This window comes from Delphinapterus leucas, chromosome 13 (genome assembly GCF_059928025.1).
Source record: "Delphinapterus leucas isolate spDelLeu-1000000601 "Yukka" chromosome 13, BTC_Dleu_Yukka2, whole genome shotgun sequence".
NCBI classification, from domain to species: domain Eukaryota; kingdom Metazoa; phylum Chordata; class Mammalia; order Artiodactyla; family Monodontidae; genus Delphinapterus; species Delphinapterus leucas.
Window position 1 is genome coordinate 64,957,687 of NC_143141.1, and position 27,119 is coordinate 64,984,805.

Genomic DNA, 27,119 nt, shown 5'->3' on the forward strand with positions numbered 1-27,119 from the left:
CTGAAAGAGTGGATATCAGTAATTCAGTTTTAGACATTTGAATAGTTACGTGGACCTGGAGCTCGGAAAAGAGAAGTCTGGTTGGAGAGGTTCACTTGGGAGGCATGAGCATTTAAATGGTAAAGACATAGGAGTAGATGAGATCGCCAGGGAGAGAGTGCTGAATGAGGAACCCAGTATATAAAATTTAGTAAAGGAAAAAGAGTCAGCAAAAAACATGAAAGAGCAGTCAGAGAGTTAAAAAGGAAAATAGAGGTTGTGGTGTTCACAGGTGCCAGGTGGAGTAGCAGAGTGGTCAGCCATATCAAATACTGTCAAGAGATCAAATAAGATGACAGCTACAGTGTGTCCTTTGACTTTTGTCACATGGTGTCCTTAGCAAGAGCTCATCTGGTAGAGTGGTACAAACGGAAGCCCAAATATACCGGGTTACATATGGAATGTGAACAGGAACTTCTTTCCAGAAGTTTGACTGTAAAGGAGAGGACAGAGGATAGACCATAGGTCAAGTGGGTGATGGCGTCAAAAGAGATGCTTTTACTTCTACGGTAGTGAGAAGAGTGAGCGTGTTTATATGTTGACAAGATGGAGCCAGTAAGGTGGGAGAGTTAAAGGTGTAGGACAGAGAGGGAATAGTTAATCCTCCAAGGTTTCCAGTGGCATAGTTTTCAGGACACAAGTAGGGGGGTATCTCTTCCAGTGCAAAATGAAGAAAGGAGGAGAGGATGAATGTAGACACGGAGAGGATGAGTGTAGACACAGGTGGGTTTTGGATTTGGTGACTGGAAGTTGAGGGAGTTATTATATAATGACTGGTACTTTCTTAATCAAGTAATAGGGAAGATCAAGTTCTGTGAATGAGGGAGCAAAGAGGAGGATCAGAAGTTTGAGGAGAATGGGATGTGGGAGATTGAAGTAACTACAGAAATAAAAGATTCTGTGATAGTTCCGAGGGTTCAGTAGAGGTTAGTGACCCTCTTCAGCCCCGTTGTGTGATTTATGATGGTACTAGTGCATCTAGTTGTGAGATTTTTCTCCAATAGCTGTAAACATCTTAGGTGCAGGCATTGAGCAGGTATGCTGATACATTCATAGTTGGACTTTGGCCAAGCAGATTCACTTAAATGACAGCAGGATGGGGGAGGGAAGGATATTAACAAGACAGTGCTGAAATGATGGGTTATGGAATCTCATTTGGGTGAGGGAGGAAGGTAAAGACAAGAGGAGCAAGAAGGGCACCGTAGAGGTAACCGTGGGAGAATATTGTTGAGGAAAGGGAAGAGAAGGTTATCCAGGAGGAGGTAAAGGAACTGAAAGGCCAAGATCTTAGCCATTAGATCTGGTGTGGTATATTTAGCTTTACTCAACAAGATTTGCTCCTTTTCACCGTAGACCAGAGGGAACTGAATCAGTCCCAGACCGTCAAGGTGTGCTGCAGGGTGGAAACCAGATGCACATGAAATGTTTACAGAGAACATCCACAAAGAAAATAGTCAACTAATAGTATACACTAGATTGCATTCTGCAACAAGATATGTACCATCCTGCCAAAAGCCATGGCCTAATGCCAAGTTCTGAGGGCACAGATGGCATCTCTTGAGCAAGGTGGACTTGTTACAGGATACAGCTCTAATAGGCAACTGATAAATGTGATGAAGATGCAGACACACACTCCTCAAATGGTCTGCTTCCTCCCTCGATTTCCTTCCTCCTTAAATGTAATTATTCTGTGAAAGTTGACCTTATGAGATGGAGCACATTTAAGATGATCTGGTCAAGTAATAACATGAATTTCTTTATCTCAGTGGAGGTTATCAGTAAGCCGTAGGGAACACAATGAGTTTCCTATGTGTTAACGCAGATAATGTTTCCAAAATGATTTCCGTAGCACATCAAGGGTTTTATTACAAGGCATGTTGGAGTACTTTCCTGAACCTCTTCCAAAAAACTGGTGGGAAGGAGATGGCATGGCAGATAAAGATGAGACAGAGGGCCACTCAAGTGGCTAACTTGTTTGCATGTTGCCAAATGCCCTTCGAGCTGTATTCATTACCAAATCTTTGACACTCTCTAAAAATCAGTCCACACATGGATTCATCCAAATTAGTGAAATCAGTGATGATTTTTATCAATTTCATGTTCGTCTCTACTCAGTCATTGCCACCAGAAATGGCCGTATCATGTGATACCACGTGTAATACCTAACACAAATGAAATACGATTTTTTTCAGCAAATGTATTAAGAGGTAAGTTTCACCATAGTAATCTTGATTAAACGATCTAAAAGTATTAAAATGTATCTAATGATAGAACTGTTCAAAATGTGTTTTTGAAAGAACAACCACCACTCTGAATTAGTGTTATTTCCCTCCTGGCAAGTGGGTGCTTTTTATACCATGTGACCAGTCATTCTCCTGTGCACATTTATTCCACACATGGCATTTACGTCATCTGGGAAAATTATAGGAGATGTCAGTGAGAGGAAGACTTGAGCTGAATGCCCATGTCGTCAGTGACAGAGCAGGGATATCCAGTTGACCATGATATAAGTATATGGCAGGCACAGAAGGGATAGGATAGCAAGGTAACATAAAGTTTAAATAACAGAGCTTTTTATAGGAAGGTAGAGGTCTTAATGTAGGAGCAAGCAGCACACAAATTCCTAAGGTTTGTGGAATGTAAGAAAAAAAAAACCAGCTTCTTCGGAAAACAATGAGGCATAATCTACAAAAAGTTGAAAGTGTGCATACAGTATAACCCAGCAACTCCACTCTAAAGTAAATACCTGACAGAAATGCATGCACATGTGTGCAAAAAACATGTACAGGAATGTTCATTGCTTGGTTATTCATACTAGCCAAAACCCAGAAACAACCTAAGTGTCCACCAATCAGCAGAGTGGATAAATAGTGATATAATTCTTCAATAAAATATTACACAACAATAAAAATGAATGAACTGTTACATGGAATCACATGGATGAATTTCACAGACATACTGCTAAAAAGAAACCAGACACAGAAGAGAACAGACTTCATGGTTCCATTTATATAAAGTTCAAGAGCAAAGCTAAACCAAGCTATACTGATGGATGTCACAGTAGATTGTGATTATATCTAAGCAGCTAGGAAGTCTGCACGAAGCCATATATTTTTATCAAATTTAATATGGCTTATTCCTGACATTTTGTGGATTTTACCAGGAAGTGTCAAGGGAAAGTTTTCAAACAAATACAACTTTGTTGTTACCTGGTTTACAGTGGCTGTAAGACACCATTAATGATAATTTGCATCTCTAATATCAGAGATGTTAAAATGGGGTGGGAGAGTACACCTCAGAATCATTGAAATTGAGTTTTTGAAAACACTTTGTTAACCTTAAAATGTTTTATTTCTTTCACTTCGATTCTGCTAGTCAGCATTTGTTGAGTGTATTTTCTTAGCTATAATTCTATTTAGTTGTAATTAAATTTATGTAATTAAATGTATGGTGTTCTGCTTCATATATATTTAATGCTTTGTTCTTACCACAGTTGTGTAAGATAGAGGTAAGGTGGACATTGTCCCCATTGTACAGATAAAAAGGCAGAAACTCCGAGATACTTGTTCTTCCCATCTCATATGATCATGCTTAACTTTTCTAATTATAGGATATTTGCCAGTTCCAAAACGTCTTTATTTTCAGGAAGAGACGTGAAAAAAATATATTCTGTTGAAAAAAATCTGATCTGTCAGGTTTTCTCTTCTCAGTTATATTTTCTTTTTTTAATACTTGGCATAATTTCATGGGCTGTGAGTTTTACACAAAAATAAGTTACAAATGCTATATTAAGAGGATAAAAATATATTATCTAGCATTGTGAAGGAGTTATGTATTCTACATCACTTATTTATTATTTTATTTCCCCCCCCATCATTTCTGGATGAGATTCTTTCTAAAATATATTACTTACTTCCTTGCTTAAAAAGCAGCATATGGAACATAATATTTTCTCAATGAGTCAGATTTATAGTAATAGTGATAATAGCTAACGTTTATTGAGCAATTACCATGTGTCATCCACTGTTCTAAGTAAAATACTTATTTTAACTTATTTTATTTTCCCTATATTCCTGTGAAGAATTACTATCCCCATTTCACATATGGGCAAACAAGGCACAGAGAGGTTAAGTAACTTGTCTGACTTGTCTAATCACACAGGAGTAAGTGCAGAGCCAAGATTCAAATCCAGTCTGGCACCTGGAGCCTGAGCTCTTAATTATTATGCAGTACTGCCTCTTATACTTTACTTCATGTATTAGAGTGTACTATATTGATTCTTTCACGAACTTGTGAGATTTTAAAAAATGCTATACCGAAAGGATCCATTTTGCAGTTCTTTTCAGATATTTATGTTTGCTTGATTTTGGTTTTTTATTTTACTATACACCCCCCTTTGCTTTCAATTCTTACTCTGTGTTCTGCCCCCTAACTGTTCATTCACTACAGTTAATCTCTGTGCACTTAAAAAATTTCATTGACAGAATTTAGTACGACCATGTGTAAAATAAGATGTGCAAAAGATCTTTCTGGATTTTAATCTAAGTATATTTTGTGATCTTTAGTGCCCAAGTCTTGGGGCAGTTATTTTATAGGCTACTAAAATATTCTTTATACATTTTATTGGTATTACTATTTATTGAAAAGGCCATTATTTGGCTAGATCTTAAACAACTGAGGTGGTTAAATGAAGAGCCTCTTCACAAGTAAGGTGTTCATATATATTCATTAGGCAAGTGAGATTACAGCTTTTTTTAAGAAAAGTCTAAAACTGTTGTGGTTTACAGGTTCACTTATGTAGTTCCCATTTGTTACTTCGACGAGCAGCTGTGGCATGTCTCCGGCAGCTTGCACAAAGAGAAGCAGCTGAAGTATGCGAATATGCCATGAGCCTAGCAAAAAATGCAGGGGACAAAGAGAGCAGTGGTGCTAGTAAGTTATATTATTGGTCAATATTCTTTTTGTTTTAAGTATTTTAACATTTCAAATGAGTATTACTTATTAAATAACATTTTTGCATTGAAATATGGTCAATTTTCTTATTCTTTTAGGTAAAATAAAACTGTTATCACTTTTAAAATTCCCATGTAGTTTTCTTGGTAACTTTACATTTTTACCTTTTTTAAAATTTCATAGCTGAAAAAAATGTTTTGTAGCATTTAGTATCAGGACACTTCCGCCATCCCTTGAGAATGTTTTAGCTGTATAAGGGATGACTAACTCTAAGGATATTGCCTTGTATCATTAGTAGGCTTCTGAAAAGAGAAATTATCTATTTTAGGGTTACCTGAAAGCTTCCAGTCTTTGACAGTAGTTAACCTTTTGTGATGTAACTTTTCCTTGAAGAAGGTAAGACCAAAGTAACCAGTAAAACTGTGAAGTGTCAGTAGATGTTTGGGTAACGAAAGGTGGATCTTCACTTTCTTCAGTTCTTTTTGCTTTTGGGAGAGTTTTAAGTATAGCTTGAATTTGTAGCTGGTCTTCTGATTCTAGGGATAGGTGGTTTGGGAACTTTTTCAGAGCTTGGCAGAGATTTCCCCTATTGTGAGAGAAAAGTTTTACTTATAAGAGCTTCCTAATGCATAGAAGTTGCTTGGATACTAAGAAGCAACATACCAAAATAACTTCAGTTTTACCATAGTGTAATAAGAGCTCTATTAACAAGCATACTGTACTGTAGAATGTAAAAGAAGTTTATTATAAAAGTCTAACAGTAAACATCACTGCTTTTTGGAGAGAAAACATAGCACCAAAAGTAGTTACAGAATTCTCCTGAATACATGTAAAATTTCAAAACTTCTAGATGTCAGTCACCATAATCAAAATTGAAAGAGACAAACTAAGAGAGGGAAAGATAGTTTCAAAATATGCTTATTGTATTAAATGTGTGCATTTATATTTTTTATATTTTTAAAGCTTTTACAAATTAGTGTGCCAGGGGGCCTAAGACCACCCCCCAGGTTTGATGATTTGCTAGGACTCAGCATATAGTCACGCTTATGGCTGTGATTTATTACAGCAAAAGGATACAAGGCAAAATCGGCAAAGGGAGAGGATAAATGGAGTGAAGTCTAGAGCAAACCAGGCACAAGATTCCAAGAGTCCACTCCCCATGGAGTCACACAGCAAGTTGTGACAACACATGTGAAATGTTGTCTGCTAGCGAATCTTGCTAGACACTCAGTGCCCAAGATTTTTATTGGGGACTGGTCAAATAGGCATGGTCTGCCTGGCATATACCAAAAGTTCAGACTCTCAGAAGGAAAGCAGATGTTCAGCATAAACTATATTGTTGGTACAGATGATTTAGGCACAGTAAGCCACTTTTATCAGGAAATGATGGGAACCTTCCTGAAACCCAGTTCCCGTAATATCAGGCCTTAATAGGGTAGTCTCGGATCTGCTATGGTAACTCTTCTATGCATCTGTAAAAATCATGAGAGCACACAAAAGAGGTGTTTTATCAAAGGAGAAATATCAACATATGAAATACCTTTAACCTCTAGTGATTGAATAGTTGCAAGTTAATACAATCATAAGATAGCATTTTTCTTCTATAAAACTGACCGATAATAAAATAATGATTTTAACCAGTGTTGGGGGAGATATGAATAAAAGAGAAATTTCTTATACTGCTGATAGAAATGTAAAGTCATACAGCTTTTCTGGAGGATTTTTTTGTCAGTATATCCTCAGAGTTTTCAAACTGTGCTTACCCTTTGACCTAGCAATTCCTTTTTTAGGAATTCATCCTCAATGGTTAATCAGTTAATGTACTCCTAATTCAATGGTTTGCTATGTAGTCATGAAAATTCACGTCGTGGAAGTAAAATTCTTGATACGGGAAAATATTCACTGTATACTGCTAAGTGAAAAATAGGCCTCTGTGCCTAATCTGTCCGTAATGTTCCCTCCTTGGAACCTTCCCTTTCCTACTGTCTTTGAATTCCCCTCACTGTGGCTATTTTCTGCAAACCTCCCCTTATTCTGTCTTTGGAGTGACTCAATTTTAAAAAGCCACTTTTCAGCCCTCATCCCTCTTTATCACTCTCTTCAAGGTTCAGAGGGCTTTGGACTTCGGGGAGCCTAATATTCATTCTTAAAGGCTGCCAGTTGTTCTACTGTTTATAAGAATAAAAAGAGTTTCAGATAAAGCAAGAAATTTAAGTACTATTTCATAACAACTTTTGATTGGGCAGGATTTTCCCAATTTTTTTTTTTTTTTTTTTGAGATATTCGGGCCTCTCACTGCCGCGGCCTCTCCCGCTGCGGAGCACAGGCTCTGGACGCACAGGCTCAGCGGCCATGGCTCACAGGCCCAGCCGCTCTGTGGCACGCGGGATCCTCCCGGACCGGGGCACGAACCCGCATCCCCTGCATCGGCAGGCGGACCCCCAACCACTGCGCCACCAGGGAAGCCCCTTTCCCAATTTTTAAATAAACTTTTAGGATATAATCTATTTATAATTTGTGTTCTAGCTTTATAGATTTGTAAAATCTGAACTAGAAGACTAAATAAGTTTCAATTCGTTCACCCAACATATATAGCAATAATTTTTTCAGACTATTAAATCTATTTAAAAATGTCTCTTTCCCACACTTTTTGTTGTTAAAATCAAATATATATTTAATGAGCATTCCCTGGAGATTTGTTTAAAATACCACAGAATAAACAGTCTTAAAGATCAGGGTTTTTACCTTTATTGTCAGATAAAATTCTAATTCTAAAGATAGGTAAATTGGAGACCATAGTTAAATTGTGTATATAGCTAGCTGGTTTTGTTGTTATTGTGAATTTACATGTAAATCATGTTCTTTAACATAATTGTTACCTGTAGTATACGATAAAATCCTATACAAGTTCATTTGTAAAAATTGTTTTTCAGATGTCAGTCCTTTTGCACCTGGAGTTAGTTCTCGAAGTGATGTCCATTGCCGGCACCAGGGTGTTAATATAACAGAAACTGGTCTTGAGGGACTTCTTTTTGGAATGCTAGACCGGGAGACAGATAGAAAATTATGTTCTGATATTCATGATACTTTGGGACATATGCTGTCATCACTGGCTGTAGAAAAACTTTCCCATTGGCTAATGCTTTGTAAAGATGTCCTAGCAGCTTCTAGTGGTATGTATTTAATATATAAAATATATTCTTAAGATAATGAAAATTATTTAATTTTGATATATATCTATAGATATATACCATGTATAGATATAGATGCATATATAGATATACACCATATATAGATATATTTAGATACATATATTACATTACAGATACATAGAGCTTACATTTTAAAATACTAATAATTTTAAATCTGTAAATCCCTGTAAAATGTTGAAGATTAAATTATATTACAAACTAATGAACTTTGGTTATTTTTGACAAATGACTAAGTTCAAACTAATTTTCATATATAAAAATCCCAGGCTACTCTGTCATTTGACATAAGATGTAAAACTAGTGAAATATAAAAAATATTTTTATGTTATTCTTTCCCTGGTTTTTTAATTTCTATTTTTATTTATTTTTTAAATTAAATATAGTTATTTTAAGGAGAAACTTTATATGGCTGTCATAAACAGAACAACCATCATAGCTTTCATAAAAGTAAAGTCATTGTGAGAGTACATACAATGAAGACAAAACAGTATTATTGAATTTCAAGTTGAAAACTGCTGGCTGCTATCTTTTTAAATTTTTTATTCATTGTAAATTTTTATATAATTTTTAAAGATTACTTTCCATTCACAGTTATTACAAAATTATTGGCTCTATTCCCCATGTTGTATAATACGTCCTTGAGTCTGTCTTACACCAAATAGTTTGTACCTCCCACTCCCCCTCCTTGGCTTTTTATTGATTGTTTAAAAGAAAAACCTTGCCAATTCTACTGTTTTCTACTGGTTTTAAATTAGATATCACCAAACAGTACTATTTCTAAAGCATGGTTTTTGCTGTATGTAAGGTTGTTATAATATGCTTTTATTTTTGTTACAGATATGAGTACTGCAACTCCCTTAAGTAGTGGAAAAGATGAAGAATTTGAAAAGAAAGATGAGATGGATGATGATACCATGTTTACCACACTAGGAGAAGAAGATAAATCAAAGCCCTTTGTGGCACCTCGCTGGGCCACTCGAGTATTTGCTGCTGATTGCCTGTGTCGAATCATCAATTTGTGTGAGAATGCAGACCAGGCTCACTTTGATCTTGCTATGGCACGTTCTGCTAAACTGCGAAACCCTACAAGTAAATTAAAAATCAGTACTTCTTTTCCCCAGAATATTTTTATAGGTTTGAAATATTTTACTGCTTTGTAACATGCTTTAGACTATGCCTTTCATTTATTGTACGTTTTCTTGCCTTTTACCTTTGTTTTCTGTCCTCTCTACATACTGTCCAACTTCTGATCCCTATTGGGAAGATAAGTTGAGGAAAGCAGTCCAAAGTTATATATCTATCTATCGTAAGATATATTTATCTTAGTCATTTGCCCTAAGGATAATGATGGTCCTAAGCATAATGATGGCAGTAACTTATGTTTCCTTGGTACCTTATCCTACTTTTAGCAAAAGTTTAAGGTGAATAAATAAAGTGAGTTTGGCAATCCCCAGCCTTGGAGAATGTCAGAATTCATGAATGCCATGGCAGATTTCAAACTCTCAGATTTCAGAACAGCTATTAGGTATTTTTGAAAAGGTGAAAACCGTTTATTACTGAAACCTTTTACTTTTTGATCATTTGTAAGCTTTTATACCGTATATCCCCTGGATCAGATATTATAGGGAATTTACAAAGAGATCATCAGGCCAGTATCTTCACTTACAAATGAAGAAATCCAGAGAAGCTGAGAGAGGTGGTAGAGTAACAGACTGTCTTATCTTATACTTTGTTGTCTCTTCGTCATCGTGTCATTTTTTAAAATATCTGAAGACACATCGTGTATGTTATCTGTATTGAAGTCTATATGTTAAAAATGCCTTTCAGTTTACTTTGTTGTGTATAAGAAGCAGTAAAACTCACAAATGGACTAAAAAACAGAAAGTAAAACAGTATTAAACTATGTATAAAATTGGAATCTGAATATAGGGTACCAGCAAAGCACAATATGTTGTGAACAGGGTGTCTTTAATCATGTCATTATTCATCAGATATTTACCGAATCTTGTTCTTTACTTCCCATTGGGGATCCAAAGAAGAAAAAAACATAGTCCTTGCTCTTGAAGAATTTCTAGTCTAGAAGAAAAAGAGGCAAAGTTATCACTCAAAAATAATCATATATCCCAATAGTGGAAGGAACATAAAAAACTTTGGGAACATAAAAAACTGCTACTCGTTTCCTGAAGTGCCAGGGAAGACCTCACAGAAGGGATCATTTTGAAGCTGGGTTTTAGAGGCAGAGAGAGGGTTTTCCAGGTAGAAAAGGCTGGATGTATTAGTTTTCTATTGTTGCTATAATAAATGACTGCAAACTTAGTGGCTTAAAATAACAGAAGTTTATTAACTTATAGTTCTGTGGGCCAGAAGATCCCAGAATGCAATAAACCTCTATCAGTCCCCGAATTCTCTCCCCATTTTGGAGTTTCTGCCCAGTGCCCCTTTCTTCTCCCCCACGTTAGGAGTTCATCACCTTGGATTTGGGAAAAAGATAGAGGTCTTGATTTGAGAGAGGGTGTAGGTAGAGACTGTGTAGAGAAGATATAGCAGTTTCATTCTGGGAACAATTGCCTTGCTTTTAAGCTTTGATAGGACTGATCTAGGGCGGCCTTTACTCTAAGGCTAAAAGGAAAAAAGCTTCCCTTTTTTACATCTTGTCCTTATAAAAATCTTTTCCAGAGTACGGGTTGGTAAACTACAGCTTACAGTCCAAATCTAGCCTGCAGTCTGTTTTTATAAATAGTTTTATTGGAGCACAGTGTAACCATTTGTGTACATATGGTCTTTGTACATACTACAACAGCAGAGTTGAGTAGTTAGAAATTATATGGCCAGCAAAGCCAAAAATATTTACTATCTGTTTCTTTACAAAAAAAATTTGCCAACCTCCGCTGACAAAAAATTACAAGCTCTTTTGGGGAAAATTATGACAATCAGTTATTTTGCTTCAGATGTCAGTTTACAATGTCGTCAGTGTTATTGTATAAAGGTTTACCAATATTCTTGAGAGATCATGATATAGAAACTTTCTTGAAAGTGTATCTTTGTTATTTTAAACATGGTGAAATATGTGGATCATAAATGCTTTTTTAAAGAAGTTTATTTCATTCCATATTTTTATGTGATTACACTTAATTTTGGAAATGTTTTCCTTTTTGCCTTCTATTTTTATTTTTAGATGACCTCTTGGTACTTCATCTCTCTGACCTGATTCGCATGGCATTCATGGCTGCAACCGATCATAGTAACCAGCTGCGGATGGCTGGGCTCCAAGCACTTGAAGACATTATCAAGAAGTTTGCATCTGTGCCTGAGCCAGAATTTCCAGGTCATGTGATTCTGGAGCAGTATCAAGCCAATGTGAGATATTTTATTTGTTTCAAAATTAAAACTGATCTTTTGAAAAGTGAAGATTAAAGAAGTGAAGATCCCCTGGAGAAATGTATTTGGACCTGTAACCTATTTATTCATGTAGAATGCATATCTTTACTCCCATTGCCTGTTACACAATTTGAATCAATTCACAGTTGAAGAAACAATTGTATAAAACTTGTCACTATTTTTAAGTCATGATGTACTATTAGTGATAAAACTAGAATAGATGTTCCAGCCTGGCTTTCCAGTCTTATGTTTAGATATTTAGCCATGCCATTTAAAAGATAAAAGGAACATTTAAAGAGTGTTGTGGATTTACTGCTGTTATTTTATATGCCAAGACTTGATAAGCATTTTTTAAAATAAAAAGCAATTGCCTTGGGACTTCACTGGTGGTCCAGTGGTAAAGAATCTGCCTTCCAATGCAGGGGACGCGGGTTCCATCCCTGGTTGGGGAACTAAGATCCCACATGCTGCAGGGCAAGCAAGCCTACACACCACAGCTACTGAGCTCATGACCTCAAGTAGAGAGCCCATGTGCCGCAAGCTGTGAGCCCACGTGCTCTGGAGCCTGTGCACCACAGAGAAGCCTGCACGCCACAACGAAAGATCCCGCATGCCACAACTAAGATCCCATGTGTCGCAACTAAGACCCAACACAGCCAAAAATTAATAAATAAATTTTTTTAAAAAGCAGCAATTGCCTCTTGTATGCTGAAGGATAAATTAACTTTTAATAATAGTGAAAAATATTACTGAAAGAATTGTATACTTTTAAAAGATTTTTTTATTATATTCTAAACAGAGATATACTTGTTTCCCCTGAAATTTATGCCTATATTTATGTTCTTCAAAAGAGGTACAATAGATGTAATCCTAGTAATGGATTGTGTGAAGGCGAAAAAAACTTATGTTAGTAAGAAAAGACCGAACTTTTTTTTCACTGTGATTGTACCAAAATCTTGGCTCTAGACACATCATACTTCATCTAAAATCTGTGTTCAAACATACACAAAATTAAAAAGTGTGGATAATGTATAGTCCATTTTTTTCCATCATAAGTATAGGTAAAGAAGTTATACTTTCTAGGCCAAATGACTGTAGAAAACCTGTATATAATTATTTACTTCCAAATACCCAGCCTATCAGAACGATGGTCTTTTTAAAAAAATCTTTCTATTTAGAAATAATTTCAAACGTACAGAAATAATTGCAAGAATAGTACAAAAAAACCTGTCATACCCTTCATCCTTCATTCATATTTGCCAATTGAGAATTTTGCCTCATTTCCTTTAACATTGACTTTTTTCTTTCTCTCTACACTCAACACATATACACACACACATTCTCTCACTCTCTCACTTTTTTTTTCATAAACCATTTTAAAGTAAATTATCTAAATCAGGTATCTTTACCTAGTGTAATGGAAGAAATCTCAAATTAGGAGTTGACTATATTTAATTCCTAATTCAGCTCCTACATATTAAATGTAATATATCTAAGAATCTGTGACTGATACTGGCTTATTAAAACTAAAGCTCTAAGCAGGCTGGACCTGGTTAGTACTTGGATAAAAAAAACTAAAGCTCATATTTCTTCATTTATTACTATGACAACAGTACATTAATATTTCTTGAGCAACCTTCTTTTAAAGCGTCTCTTTTTGAGGTGAAATGATTTTTAAGGTCTTTTAGTAACTGTGAATTTTTAGTACTACTCAGTTATTTAAAGAAATTGAGCCTTTAATCTCAGTTATATGAGATTCACCCATGAAGTAAATACTATTAGAAATATGTTCAGGAATATAGATAGAAAAAAATAGCAGTTTTCTGTTATCTCTGGGCACATGTGGCTTTGTCAGAAAATCCTATTTACTATTAAAAATAAATGAAAAAGAAATAAGATTAATTGCCTGTTTGGTATAGGATCATACAGATTGGATAATGATAATCTCCTGGAAAGCAAAAGAAGACTGGTATAATTGAGTTTATTGTCACCAAAAAGAGAGATAAAAAGGAAAGGAACAAAGATGTGTTTTGTGTGTTTTCATCTCCAAAGACACAAAAGGTTTACTACTTATCTTTAAAAATAAAATGCTTGTATTCATTTTTCTAGGTGGGAGCTGCTCTAAGACCAGCCTTTTCACAAGATACTCCATCAGACATAATAGCAAAAGCTTGCCAGGTAAGAAGAAAAATAGAATTTTCAATAGTTATCTTCTATAAATTTATAGATATCTTAGAATTTCACTTCCAAGAAAGAAAATCAAATAGTATTTATTTATTTTTTTTGCGGTACGCGGGCCTCTCACTGTTGTGGCCTCTCCCATTGTGGAGCACAGGCTCCGGACACGCAGGCTCAGCGGCCATGGCTTACAGGCCCAGCCGCCCTGCGGCATGTGGGATCTTCCCGGACCGGGGCACGAACCCGTGTCCCCTGCATCGGCAGGCGGACTCTCAACCACTGCACCACCAGGGAAGCCCCAAATAGTATTTATTTTTATCTCAGAAATACAACAGTGATAGTTTCCTTTTTTATTCTGTGTGAAATGATGAAGTACTAACTATTAATCACATTTTTTTTTTGCTGTAACTGAGGGCATGACTTTGGAATACATAGCTCTTACATTGTCCAGTAGTCAGTGGAGATGTGAAGTCATAAGAGGGACTAGAATAAAAGTAAAATCTCAAAATCTACAATCATTGAAGAATATATAGTAATAATAAATAGGTAATAAAAGGGTTTTTGACCACAGGTTGTGAAAATTCTACAAGTTTCTGTGTATTAAATTATCCTAAAGACAATTTCACAATATGGAAGTTTATTGCAAAATTGATTCCAGGAGATTATTCTCATATTATTTTTTCTGAAGAGAGTTATAGAAGCACCTATGTTCCTACACCTTTAATAAGTTCATCTTTTTCATGCTTCGTCCTGAAAAAGGATTTGTGCATTAAGCTCTAATCTTTCAAAAAAATCCAATTCTTTGTCTGCTAACCTAAGGATAGAAGAGAAGCAACTCCATCCTTCTCAGTTTTCCGGAGTACAGGCCTGTAGTCCATCTTTATTGCTTAGAATTCAGTCAAGCTACATGTGTCCCTTATGCAGAGAATGTTCTGCTGTTTGCAATGATAGGTTTGAAATTCTGACTTTGATTACTCTGTGGCTCAATGAGTTGCCTCCTCCTTCTGTTAGACTTTATTTTTCTGAAGCCTGCTATCTTAATGGTGGCCTTCAGAGAAATGAACTCCTTCCACCAACAGCAGGCCAGAGAGAGAAGAGGAAGCCTTGTTTAAGACAGAAGTCTGTGGATCATGGTACAAACCTTGGAGTTAGAGTAGGTTAAGTCATTTAGATTGGGATACTGGCACACAAACATCAGAAATCACAGTCATGTATAATTAAATGTATTATGGTAGTGTTTCAGATCATAATATTTAAGCAGACAAAACATCCTATAAAGCTCCTGATCATCAGAAAGGCAAAAGCTATTAGAATTTCATCTTGTGAATGAGTAGTATGAAAATTTCCTATTACTGAATTTGCCTTAAACTTCTTATTTCTTGGACTCCCCTGACAGTCCAGTGGTTAAGACTTTGCCTTCCAATGCAGTGCAGGTTCAATCCCTGGTCAGGAAGCTAAGATCCCACATGCCTTGCAGCCAGAAAGCCAAAACATAAAACAGAAGCAATATTGTAACAAATTCAATAAAGGCTTTAAAAATGTTCCACATCAAAAAAATCTTAAGAAAAAAAACACTTCTTATTTCTTATGTGACCCTACCTGCTTTCTGAAGTTTCTCCTTTTCTAGTGGCAGGCTTAAATTTTTGACCTCCTGTCCTTCTGTTTCTGGGAGGAAACCTGGTTTTGAAATAGCTGGAGCATTGGGTTGCAAGTTTCTTTCTTTAAGGTTACCGAAGAAGTTGGCTTCGGGCAGATCTTGAAACATGGCATCCTAGATTGTTTACTAGAGTAAACATCATGTTGAACCTGAAAATCAAGTAATTCTTAGATATTATAGGAAAACCCTCAAATGTTTTCAATTGAGGACAGTTGGGGACAGTAATCAGTAGGTTAATAAATCATTTAAAGCAGCATTGGAATCATAAACATAATACATACTTTAGATATTTTATTTCAGTCTAAAATTTGTAAGTGTACATTCATTCACCACTCTTGATATAAGGCCAGAGTCTTTTCTCTAAGTATGATTTTGCTGATTCAGTTTTGCTTTGTCTTTCTTCATAAACCAAACCTATAATGTAGTATCTGCAGTTTCTGGTTTCATGTTCTTTAAAGTGGAGAAGGTACTTAGGTTTTTGCAAAGCAAACTTAGCACCAAATTCTCGATTTTGACAGTTTCCCCCAACTTTCAGTTATATTTCTACCGAAATTCACAGAAATATTATCACATATCTCCAAAATGTTGTTATTTTCCTTAAGAATACCAACTCTTTCTTTTCACACTCATATTTAATCTCTTTTCACTTTAAATTTCATTATATTTTCAGCACTGTTGTGGCTGGTATTTTTTTTTGCCATCAGTATTGGTAACAAACAGTTTTTAAATGTCCTTATTGAATTTTATTTAATTTAGTTTTGAATTCTTTGAGAATAAAATTATTATAAGAGAATGAAGTAGTTTACATATATATTTGTTCTCAACTTTTTAAACGTTTCAAATATAGGAACACAGTCCATTAACCATGATTCAGTATTCAAATGCTCTGAAAACCAAAAGATTTTTCATAATTTATTTGATAACAAAGCCTGAACTGACTATACTCACCTGGCCCTGACATGAAGCTGAGTGAGACGATAGTAATGATTGATTTCTTTTTTTAAAAAATTAATTAATTTATTTATTTATTTTTGGCTGGGTTGGGCCTTTGTTACTGCGTGTGGGCTTTCTCTAGTTGCGGTGAGCAGGGGCTGCTCTTCGTTGCGGTGCATGGGCTTCTCATTGCGGTGACTTCTGTTTGTTGCGGAGCACAGGCTCTAGGCGTGCGGGCGTCAGTAGTTGTGGCACACAGGCTCAGTAGTTGTGACTCACGGGCTCTAGAGCACAGGCTCAGTAGTTGTGGCACACGGGCTTAGTTGCTTTGCGGCATGTGGGATCTTCCTGGACCAGGGCTCAAACCCTTGTCCCCTGCATTGGCAGGCAGATTCCTAACCACTGCACCACCAGGGAAGCCCAGCCCCTTCCATCTTGGCATTCTTCCTTTGGTTCCAGTATCACCACACTTGCCTGGTTGTCCTATTGCTTTTCTGGTGTTTTCAATTTCTTATTCTACTTGTCCCTGAAGTATATTTTCCCTGTGTTCTGTCCTTAAGGCTTTTTTTTTTTAATACCTCAGTCCTTGAAGAAAGTTACCTAGGACCATCTGTTTAGTGATCATCTTTGTGTGGAGAATTCCTAGATCGACTTATTTACCTCTGTCTTTGCTCCTGAAATCCAGACCCAGGTTTCCATCTGCCCACTGAATATCTTTCCACGTGTCTCTTGCTGGTACTTTGAACTCAGCATGTCACAAAGTTCACAGTCAAAATCATGTTCTCTAACTTCTCATCTCTACCAAACTTCTCTTTGTTCTTATGTTATCTCTCTTAAACAGTGGTGTCACCTTCCTTACATTCATCCGGGTTAGAAACTTTGACAGTCAAAATTTGGTAGTCTTTGATTCTATCACCTCATACTGTTTGCATGTCCCTGCCTTCACCCCCTAAAAATATATAATTGGTTTCCAAATCCTGTGATTTCTACTTCCCAGTCTTTCTCAGATGCCTCTTTCTTTTCATTTGATTCTCAGTTTGATCCGTATCATCTCTGTTCCGTGGTATTATAATAGTCATGTGACTGAACACAGTACTCACTGTCTAAACACATGCTTTCCTATCCTTAGTATTGGAGCAGTTTTCCTAAAGCACAATTCTAATAATATTCCCCTGCTCAGAAGCCTTAGAAACTCATGATTGCCTACAGAACAAGTCTGAATTCAGTTCACGTGGAATTTAAATTGTACTGTAATCTGATCCCAGTTAACTTTCCTAATCTTGTCTCTTCCTCCATGAAACTCCCCTGTATCTATACACATAAAACTTCCTGATATTTAAACATTCCCATTTCTCCTGCTAGAATTAATCTCTTCTTTCTCTCTCTTTTTTTTTTTTTTTTTTTTTTTCTTGCGGTACGCGGGCCTCTCACTGTTGTGGCCTCTCCCGTTGCGGAGCACAGGCTTCGGATGCACAGGCTCAGCAGCCATGGCTCACGGCCCAGCCGCTCCGCGGCATGTGGGATCCTCCCAGACCGGGGCACGAACCCGTGTTCCCTGCATCGGCAGGCGGACTCTCAACCACTGCGCCACCAGGGAAGCCCCTTTCTCTCTTTTTAAGTGCAGTGTGACAGTCATAAAACATTCTCGTGGGTTCATTTAATCTGAGTTTATTTACTTGAGGACAGGGACTAGATTTTTTCCCTTTACTTTTTTTTTTTTAACTCCTCTATAGCACTCAGAATAACCTTTTGCCTATAGTAAACAGAAATGTTGTTGAATTGAAGAATTATTCATAACCAAACCGATTTGGGTGGAAATTCTTTTCTGTTAAAATTTTTGGGAAATTAGATAGTGGAAACATGTTAAGTATATATTGTTTTGTTTTCTACATAGGAGTACAATAAGTTCCATACTTGCTGTTGATTTTTTATTAAAAAAATAATATTAAAGCATAGCATTGAGGTTTTTTTGTTTTGTTTTGTTCATTGGTTTTATTTGTGTTTCTTCCCCCTAGGAAACAATCATATTTACTCCATTCTTTCATATGTTTAATGTTAACTTTTTTTTTTAATTAACTAACTTTATTTTTTTGGCTGCATTGGGTCTTCGTTGCTGTGCACAGGCTTTCTCTAGTTGCGGCGAGTGGGGGCTACTCTTTGTTGTGCAGTGCACGGGCCTCTCGTTGCGGTGGCTTCCCTTTGTTGCGGACCACGGGCTCTAGGTGCATGGGCTTCAGTAGTTGTGGCACACGGACTCAGTAGTTGTAGCTCTCAGGCTCTAGAGCGCCGGGTCAGTAGTTGTGGTACATGAGCTTAGTTGCTCCGTGGCATGTGGGTTCTTCCCAGACCAGGGCTCGAAGTCCCTAATGTTAACTTTTTACTATAAAAATTAAAGTTTTTTTCCTTTGGCTAGGTATGTAGTACATGGATTGGAAGTGGAGTTGTCAGTGATCTCAATGATCTCCGTCGAGTACACAATCTGCTTGTTTCTTCACTGGACAAAGTTCAGGCCGGAAAAGGATCTTCCAGCCAACTCTACCGCGAGAGTGCCACAACCATGGAAAAACTGGCTGTTCTCAAAGCATGGGCGGAGGTAACCATGACCTATTGTTTTTAACCATTTCTCCATCCATGAGAAAGTGTTCCCCTACTCCTGTAGGTAAAAAAATTTTTGTTTGATTTTTGTTTAAAACTGACCTGTGGTATAGAGTGCTTTTTAAAAAATCTGCTGTTTGCTCTTTCTCACTGAAATGCATATGCATTTATGTCTCAAAAGAACTCTTATTGAACCTTTGAAAATTATATTTTTAATCAGTGTTTTAAAAACATCTGTGTTGAAGAAGGGCTCTTCTTACTTACTATGGAAAAACTAGGCTGGGAAAACCTACAAATAGAAAAAAAAATAGAAAAAATTTATGCCAAGAATCTTATTTGATTAAATTTTAGGAGACATGCCACCACCCACTGATACTGAGGCTGTAGGGTTTTTTGGTTGTTGTTTGTATGTTTTGTTGTTTTATAGCTGTTTTTACCTCTTTTATTCCCATAGCCACTTTTTAAAAATAATGATACTATTTTAAATTCACTTTTCTAAATCTCTTCTGCCAGTTGTTTTCAAATACTTATCTGTCTGCACTCAGGTACTTCAAGTAGCTCTTTATTCCTTCCTCTGCCAACCCAGTATCTCACTTACCTATTCCCATGGTATCAGCAGCCTGTGACCACCCAGCAGACAATTGCTGGCTCAAGGCATGCAACATCCAGATGATATAGTTTAGATAAAGGACCTCTGGGTTTTTGTGGATTATTTCTGTCACAGAAGGGGAAAAAAAAAGGAAAGTGTAGAGCAGTAAGATATTGTATAAATTAGTTTTTCTCTCTGATTTTTAGATCAAGTTGTTTTCATAGAGTATCCCTGAGTGTTCCTTTATTTTCACTCTGCTGCCATCTTTTGGCGTAGAGAAGTAAAATAATATTTGCATTGATAAAACGTTTGTTTTTATTGATAAAATTTTTTTCAAATTAATGCAAATCCATAGTTTTAGGTGGAAAGCAGTGTTAGAAAGATACTATAATGTGATTGTTTTCTTACTTTGAAATTCACAGAAATTCTATGTTAATTTTCACATATCTAATTTTTAACTAAAACTTACTATTACTCTTCTTGTCTGTAGAAATTATATTCTAAATGATTGAATGATTTTTATTTTTAAAAAGATAGCTTCCAAAATTGTTCTTAATTCTCCAGCCCTGTTCATTAATTTCCCAAACATAGAGACAGGTATGTAGTTGGATGATCATAAGACCATTTGCCAGTTAGTTGGTTCTCTGCTGACTTGCATTAACGTGCTTGATTCACCTACTAAGAAGTCTGACATAGTTCAGTATAAAAAGCATTAAATGTTGAATCAGAGGCCCTAGAACAAGTTCTGTCTCTATAATTCACCATCTTTGTGACTTTGTTCAAGTAATTTGATCTCTCAGATACTCAGTTTTTTCATTATAACATGGAAATGCAGTAATGTCTTCTTCTAAGGTGAGGTATGTAAAAGGACCAGGCATTGTTATCTGGCACTGAATGGAAGATAAGTAATTGCTTTTAACAAATTAGATCAAAACCTCACATAACTAAATTATTAATGCACATTTTTTTTGAGACACTTTTCTTATTTGGAGGTAACTTGGTTCTATAATTAAATAATTTGCACTTCGAGCCTCAGCCGGTAATATTGTCTAGTAAATCTTTTCCTTGCTTAGCTTCCTTTCCTTCTTCCTTTTCCTCAAAGGCCCAATATATTCTAGATTTCTCTACTCAAGATTTATCTTTGCTTCTACTTTTTACTCAAAAAATTGAGGATGTTAGTTTTCCAGCTCCTCAGATTGTTACCTTCAGGTCTTTAGATGAATGTGAGTTGAAAACTCCTTTTACCCATGTGACCTTGGGTGAGTTATTTAACTGCTTCTCTAAACCTTGTTTCTCAGCCCTAAAGTGTGGATAATAATTATGCACATTTCACAGAATTACATTTTGAAGTAAATGAGGTAATAATAACTTTGTTCAATAACTACCTTATTTATGTGCACAGTGAATGTTACCTGTTGTTATTAATATAATAATTATTATTACTTTAAAGTTTTCCTCTAACCTAGGATTACCTTTTCTCATTCTCTTACCTCCCACTCTCTGATTCATTCAGCGGTGTTACTAAACATCGCCTCTGTGCCAGGCTAGAAGTTGAGAATACAGTGGTGCACAAGCCAGATGTTCTACCTTTACTGAGAAAAACAAACTAGTGAACGAGTGTATGCAACAAAAATAATGACTGTTATAGGAGAAGTCCGGACTGTGGTGAACACACAGCAGAGGCACCTAAAATACTCTGAGGGCTCAGAGGAGGCTGCTTGGAGAAAGCGACACTTAAGCTGAGACCTGGAGGATGAGAGTAGATGTAGTAAGCATAAGTCTCTGGAGGGGACTGTTCCAAGCTAAGTGCTGTCAGTTACCCCCGCCTCTGTATCTCACTTACCCCCATCTCTGTATCTCAGTTACCCCCGCCTCTGTATCTCACTTACCCCCATCTCTGTATCTCAGTTACCCCCGCCTCTGTATCTCACTTACCCCCGCCTCTGTATCTCACTTACCCCCGCCTCTGTATCTCACTTACCCCCGCCTCTGTATCTCACTTACCCCCACCTCTGTATCTCAGTCACCCCTGCCTGTGTATCTCACTTACCCCCGCCTCTGTAGCTCACTTACCCTGCCTCTGTATCTCACTTACCCTGCCTCTGTATGTCACTTACCCCGCCTCTGTATCTCACTTACCCCCCCCGCCTCTGTATCTCACTTACCCTGCCTCTGTATCTCACTTACCCCCACGCATCTGTATCTCACTTACCCTGCCTCTGTATCTCACTTACCCCCACGCCTCCGTATCTCACTTGCCCCGCCTCTGTATCTCACTTACCCCGTCTCTGTATCTCACTTACCCCCATTTCTGTATCTCACCATCACCCTCTGCTTGCTCGTCCTCTTCTACTCACTCTCCTCTTCACACCTCTATTCATTGAACGAGTTTTAGTATCTTCACGTTCTCAGCTAGTCACCCACTTCTCAGTCCCCTGCAATCTGGGTTTACTCTCAGCACTCCATTGAAATTATTTCGCTAAAGTTACAAATAATATAATTCTCCAAATCACTGCACACTTTTCAATCTCTGTCTTACTTAGCCTCTCTATAGCATTTGATATTGTCTCCTCTGGAAACTTTGTTTTCCTTGACTTCGTGACACTACTCCCTTGGTTTTCTTCTTTTCTTTTATTGTTCATTCTCAGCATCACTTGCTGGCTTCTCTTTGCCTGCCTGCTCTTTAAATATTGGCATTTTTCTTGTCCCTTTTCTCACTCTTCATACTCTGTGGGTAGTGTCATCTACACCCATACCCAGTAGCTTTTACTTGTATATGAAAGTTTCTAATTCTACTTTTCTAGCCATACTTCTCTCCTACATTCCAGGCCCATATTTTTAGCTGTTTATTAGACATGTAGTACTGCAGTGTTTACTATTGAAAAAAAATCCATGTATAAGTGCACCTGCACAGTTCAAACCCACGTTGGTTCAAGGGTCAACTGTATTATCAAAGCACTTTCTAAAATCGTACACATTAGTTGACCAATTTATCCTAAGGAATATCAAGGATATACACAAAGATTCTGCTATGAGGATGTTTGCTGCAATGTTGTTTATCATTCTAAAAAAATAAAAAAGGCAATATATGAATAATTGTATTTCTTGATCCAAAGATGATGGTATTAAGTGAATAGAAAATTGAGTATAATATTATATACAAGCATAGTTTTTAAAAGACTGGGTATGTATATACAACATGGCTAGAATATTAACAGTATTACATCTGAGTAGTAGGATTGTGTCTGGTTTTATTTTCTTCATTTTACTTATGCTTCTGATTCTTCTATATTTTGTGTGTAATATCTCATAAGAAAAATAAACCCAATTTTTTAAAAAAATGAGTCTAAAAAATATATTATCATATTGCAAGTAGCAATGTAAAATATAGAACCCTTTTAGAAAGCATTTGGCAGCATCTCTTCAGAGCCATGGAAGTATTTATAATCACTGATCCAGTAATTCCATTTCTCGAACTTTATCCTAGGGAAAAATATCCAAAATATGAAAAAGAGAGAAATTTACAAAAATGTTTAGTTGGAACCTTACTTACAATGTGGAGAACTGAACACCTTTGTCTTTGAAAACTATGTTTCATCTTTCTAAGATTCCCAAGGCTAAAAAGAATCAGAAAAAAATATAGAAGTTCAACTACAGGAAAATTGTTAGATGTATAATGTCTTCCATTGCAGCCATTAAGAATAACAGTTATGAAGACTAGTATTCATATGGAAACTCTTATGATATATGAATAGACAAAATTAAATACAAAATTCTCTGTACAACAAAATTATAACTTAGAAAGTTGGAATGTGAAAACCTGGAAATTAGAATTATGAGTAATTTTAAAAACTCATTTTTCAAACTATTTATGGTATAATTTTTTAAATTAAAATTTGAGGAAAAATACATACAACTGACCTTTAAATACTGCAGTGACTCCTTCGCTTCCCCATTACCAACAGTCTTCAGCTACTTCTGCCTTACAGTCTATGCTCAGTCTAATACCAAACACTTGCAGTTTCCTCAGCCTGCCTTGCTAGTTTCTGTCTCTTGTGCTCTTGCTGTTTATATTCCCTCTGCCTGGAATTCCCCCTTCCATCTTTGCCTGTGAACAGGTGAACTTTTGTCTTTGAATCCAGTCTCACCTTTTCATAGTCCATTAAGATTCTTCCATCCTTGGTGCTTCCTGTGATTCATTCATTCATTACTCAAACCACTGAGTGTTCATTAGGTGCCAGGCAGTGTACGTAGTCACTGCGTGTAGTGAGGTGGGCAGATAGGTCATTTAAAACAAATTTCAAAAAACATCCCTTTCTCTCAGCAGTTTTCTCACTCTCCTTTCATCGTATCAGTCTGTGAGTCCATGGAAGGTGAAAACCATGTATTATTTGTCTTTGTTGCCTCAGGCCCTGGCACAATAGCAAATGCAAGGCAAGAGTAAGTACCTAAGAAGGGTTTGATGAGCGAATGGCTGAGTATACTTACAGTGCTTATTGAGATCTTTTCTTAAAATCAGCATAATAATCTAGGGGAAGAAAGCGAGCTTAAAACCAGTGGAAAATATGAATGTGATACATTTATAACCTGATATTCAAAGTCCCTACTCCAAAAGTTAGGTGGTTTCTGCTTCTAAATTGTCAGGTGTTAAGTATGACTAACCAACTGTAACTAAGTGTTAATAGACCATCACAGCATTAAGGAATGCTTCTTCTCAGAAATGAAGATGCATTGTTTCCTGTAATCGTCTAATGTAGTCAATTACCATGCCATAACTGTCTGTTCATTGTAGGAATAGAGATAAGACCCTGCCATCAAGAAGCTGCAGTGTCCCTGTTCACATGCATAGACTTCCTCTTACAAACAATGAAGATGACACTGTGTAGGGGGAAATAGTTTTCTCAAGATTTTTATCTAGTGCAATTTTCTTTCTTACTCTTGCTCCCCCCACCCTTCTTTTTAGCTTTATCATTGATGTGTAATTCAGCTACGTGCCAGTTGCCAAAGCCAAAATGTATGTACGAAAACAAAAGAAAACAAACAAAAATAACTTCAGCAAAGAAGAATCTTTAAGATTATATTTTAGGAAGTTGTTATTATACATCTTTTTGGTTTATAAAGTGGAAAGAAAAGATACAGATAATATATATGGCCAGTAAATTATATTATTCTTGGCTCAGCCATCTGTTGCAAGGACTAGATTGCTAAATATCACTTAAGGACTATATAAGAAGGGGTTTTGAAGGATATTTATGGAAATCCTTTCTGTGCCCTTCCCCCCCCCTCAGCTTTTTTCTTTGACTGCTGTCTGATTGTGTCTAATAAATCTATGAAAGCAAACATAACAAACAGGAAGTTATGACAAAAAGAAAAAAAAAGAAAGAAAACCACATATAAAGGGGGGCTTTGTAAAGTAGAACAAGAGAAGCCAGAAAAAATTCAGAGAACGCTACTCAAGGAATATGCTGTGAGAGCAATAGTCAGAAGTCAGCTCTATTAAAAAAAACGGAAAAAAAAAGAAAAGAAAAAGAAAACAAAACAAAACAATTTCCTCCAAAGCAGGTGGAATTATTCTTTTGAGGTTATCCGGAAATCCCGAAGTTGTATACTTTCTAGTATCTGTACTCACTTTCGATGATTCAGCTGTATAATAACAACTTAGAATGTGTCATTTCTTAATATTATGCCTTGTTATTTTCTCCTCCTGAATATCTTACTAGGTATATGTGGTTGCTATGAATATTAAAAAAGAAGCAGAGTCAGAACCGAAAAGAGCAGTTAAAACTACTGACGATGATGATGATTACAGTACCGTAGATGAACTACCACCAGACAGTTTAATAACACTCGTACAACCTGAACTGCCAACACTCAGTCGCCTGTGGTTGGCAGCATTAAAAGACTATGCGCTTTTAACTCTACCAGCTGAATTTGCTAGTCAGCTACCCCCAGATGGTAAGTACTGCACTTAGAGTTCTGCTTTTAATAGAGTTCAAAGTAGTAATTAAACAAAATGGAATTGGTGGAGACTAGCAACGATCGTAATAATAACATTTAAAATTTCTGTGGACTTAAAACTTGACATTCTCTCATTTAGAGCATGTTCTGCATACTGAATTTGTGAATTCATATATGGCATTAAACTTGTTAGCCCAAGCAAAAATGTTCTCACCGTTATAGTAATAACTGTACGAGTTAGGTTACTCTAAATAGCTGGGCATAACAAGTCATTATGCATAACCATGATGAAGTAGATTGCTGTGTTGGTCAGTGTGTGTATGCAGGGACAAATGTGGCAGTCATCAGTTTGATAGAGAAAGCAGGAGGGGGGGGAAGAATTTGCAGAAGAGTGAAAAAGAAAGAAGAGACAGAGTTCCCTGGCTATTGAGAGAAAGGGAAGGTGATGAGAGTTTTAAGAGTTGCTGGCAACAGTGAAGAGGAAGCCTGAGGAAGAGGACCACGGGTAGGGAAAGGTAGAGGGCATTCAGAGGCATCAGCATTTGCAGCGAAAAGGCTGGAAACCCTAACATCAGCGAGGAAGTGACAGGCACTCCAGGTCAGCAGCTGCAGGAAAGATGTTAGTTTTGATAACTCTATACAAGAATCTCTTTGCCAAATTGCTCTTTTATATGTGCTATGATCTGAATATTTGTGTCACCTCAAAATTCATATGTTGAAACCTAATCCCTATTGTGATGGAATTAGGAGGTGAGGGCCTTTGGGAGGTGCTTAGGTCATGAGGGTGGAGCCCCTAGAAGTGGAAGTAGTCCCCTTGTAAAAGAGAACCAGCAGAGCTCCCTGGCCCCTTCCACCTTGTGAGGGCACAGCAAGAAGGCACTGGCTATGAATCAGGAAGAGGGCCCTCACCAGACCATGCTGGCACCCTGATCTCTCGGACCTCCAGCCTCCAGAACTATGAGAAATAAATTTCTGTTGTTTATAATCCACCCAGTCTGTGGTATTTTCTTATACCAGACCAAATGGACTAAGACTGTATGTAACGGTTATTTTTTAAGGTAGTTGTTGATACATGAGTATAATAGAAGTAATGTTTTTGATTGCTTTATAGGTGGAGCATTTTATACTCCTGAGACTATTGATACAGCTAGACTTCACTATCGGAATTCCTGGGCCCCAATTCTCCATGCAGTGGCACTTTGGTTAAATAGCACAGGATTTACATGTTCAGAGTCAGCAGAAGCAGCAGCAATAGCAGGTTTACAAAAACGTTCTACACCCATCAATTTAAACCAAGCATCAGGAGCAACGCCTAGTGCTAAATCTTTGCCAGAAATTAACAAAGACAGAATGCATCTGATTTTAGGTAGGTGAGCCATGTTAATGTATTTCAAGATGTATCACTTCTGAAAATGTGTATCTGTAGGGGAGAAAAAACTTCTTTCTACCCTCTTAAGATCTGTGATGGGCTTAAGAATAAAACTGACATAAGACACATTAACAGGAGGAAAGCATACAAATTTGTTTAATATTTTTACATGTACACAGGAGTCTTTAGAAGGAAAATGAAGACCTGAAGAAGCCGTTAGGTCCAGAAGATTGTATAGTTTTACACAAGCAAGAATAA

The 27,119-nt window shown here is 36.7% G+C and overlaps 1 protein-coding gene across 6 annotated transcripts in view; it reads left to right on the forward strand.

The window, feature by feature from the left end:
* The window catches only part of HEATR5B (HEAT repeat containing 5B), a 92,047-nt gene that overhangs the window by 43,371 nt on the left and 21,557 nt on the right, over positions 1 to 27,119 (forward strand). For all 6 annotated transcript variants that reach the window (XM_022574088.3, XM_089923270.1, XM_089923271.1 and 3 more), the window contains 8 exons: positions 4,827 to 4,971; positions 7,926 to 8,165; positions 9,042 to 9,293; positions 11,380 to 11,561; positions 13,692 to 13,760; positions 18,764 to 18,943; positions 25,255 to 25,489; positions 26,604 to 26,858. In XM_022574088.3, coding sequence (XP_022429796.1) covers positions 4,827 to 4,971; positions 7,926 to 8,165; positions 9,042 to 9,293; positions 11,380 to 11,561; positions 13,692 to 13,760; positions 18,764 to 18,943; positions 25,255 to 25,489; positions 26,604 to 26,858 — 1,558 coding nt within the window. The remainder of the gene's footprint in view (positions 1 to 4,826; positions 4,972 to 7,925; positions 8,166 to 9,041; positions 9,294 to 11,379; positions 11,562 to 13,691; positions 13,761 to 18,763; positions 18,944 to 25,254; positions 25,490 to 26,603; positions 26,859 to 27,119) is intronic.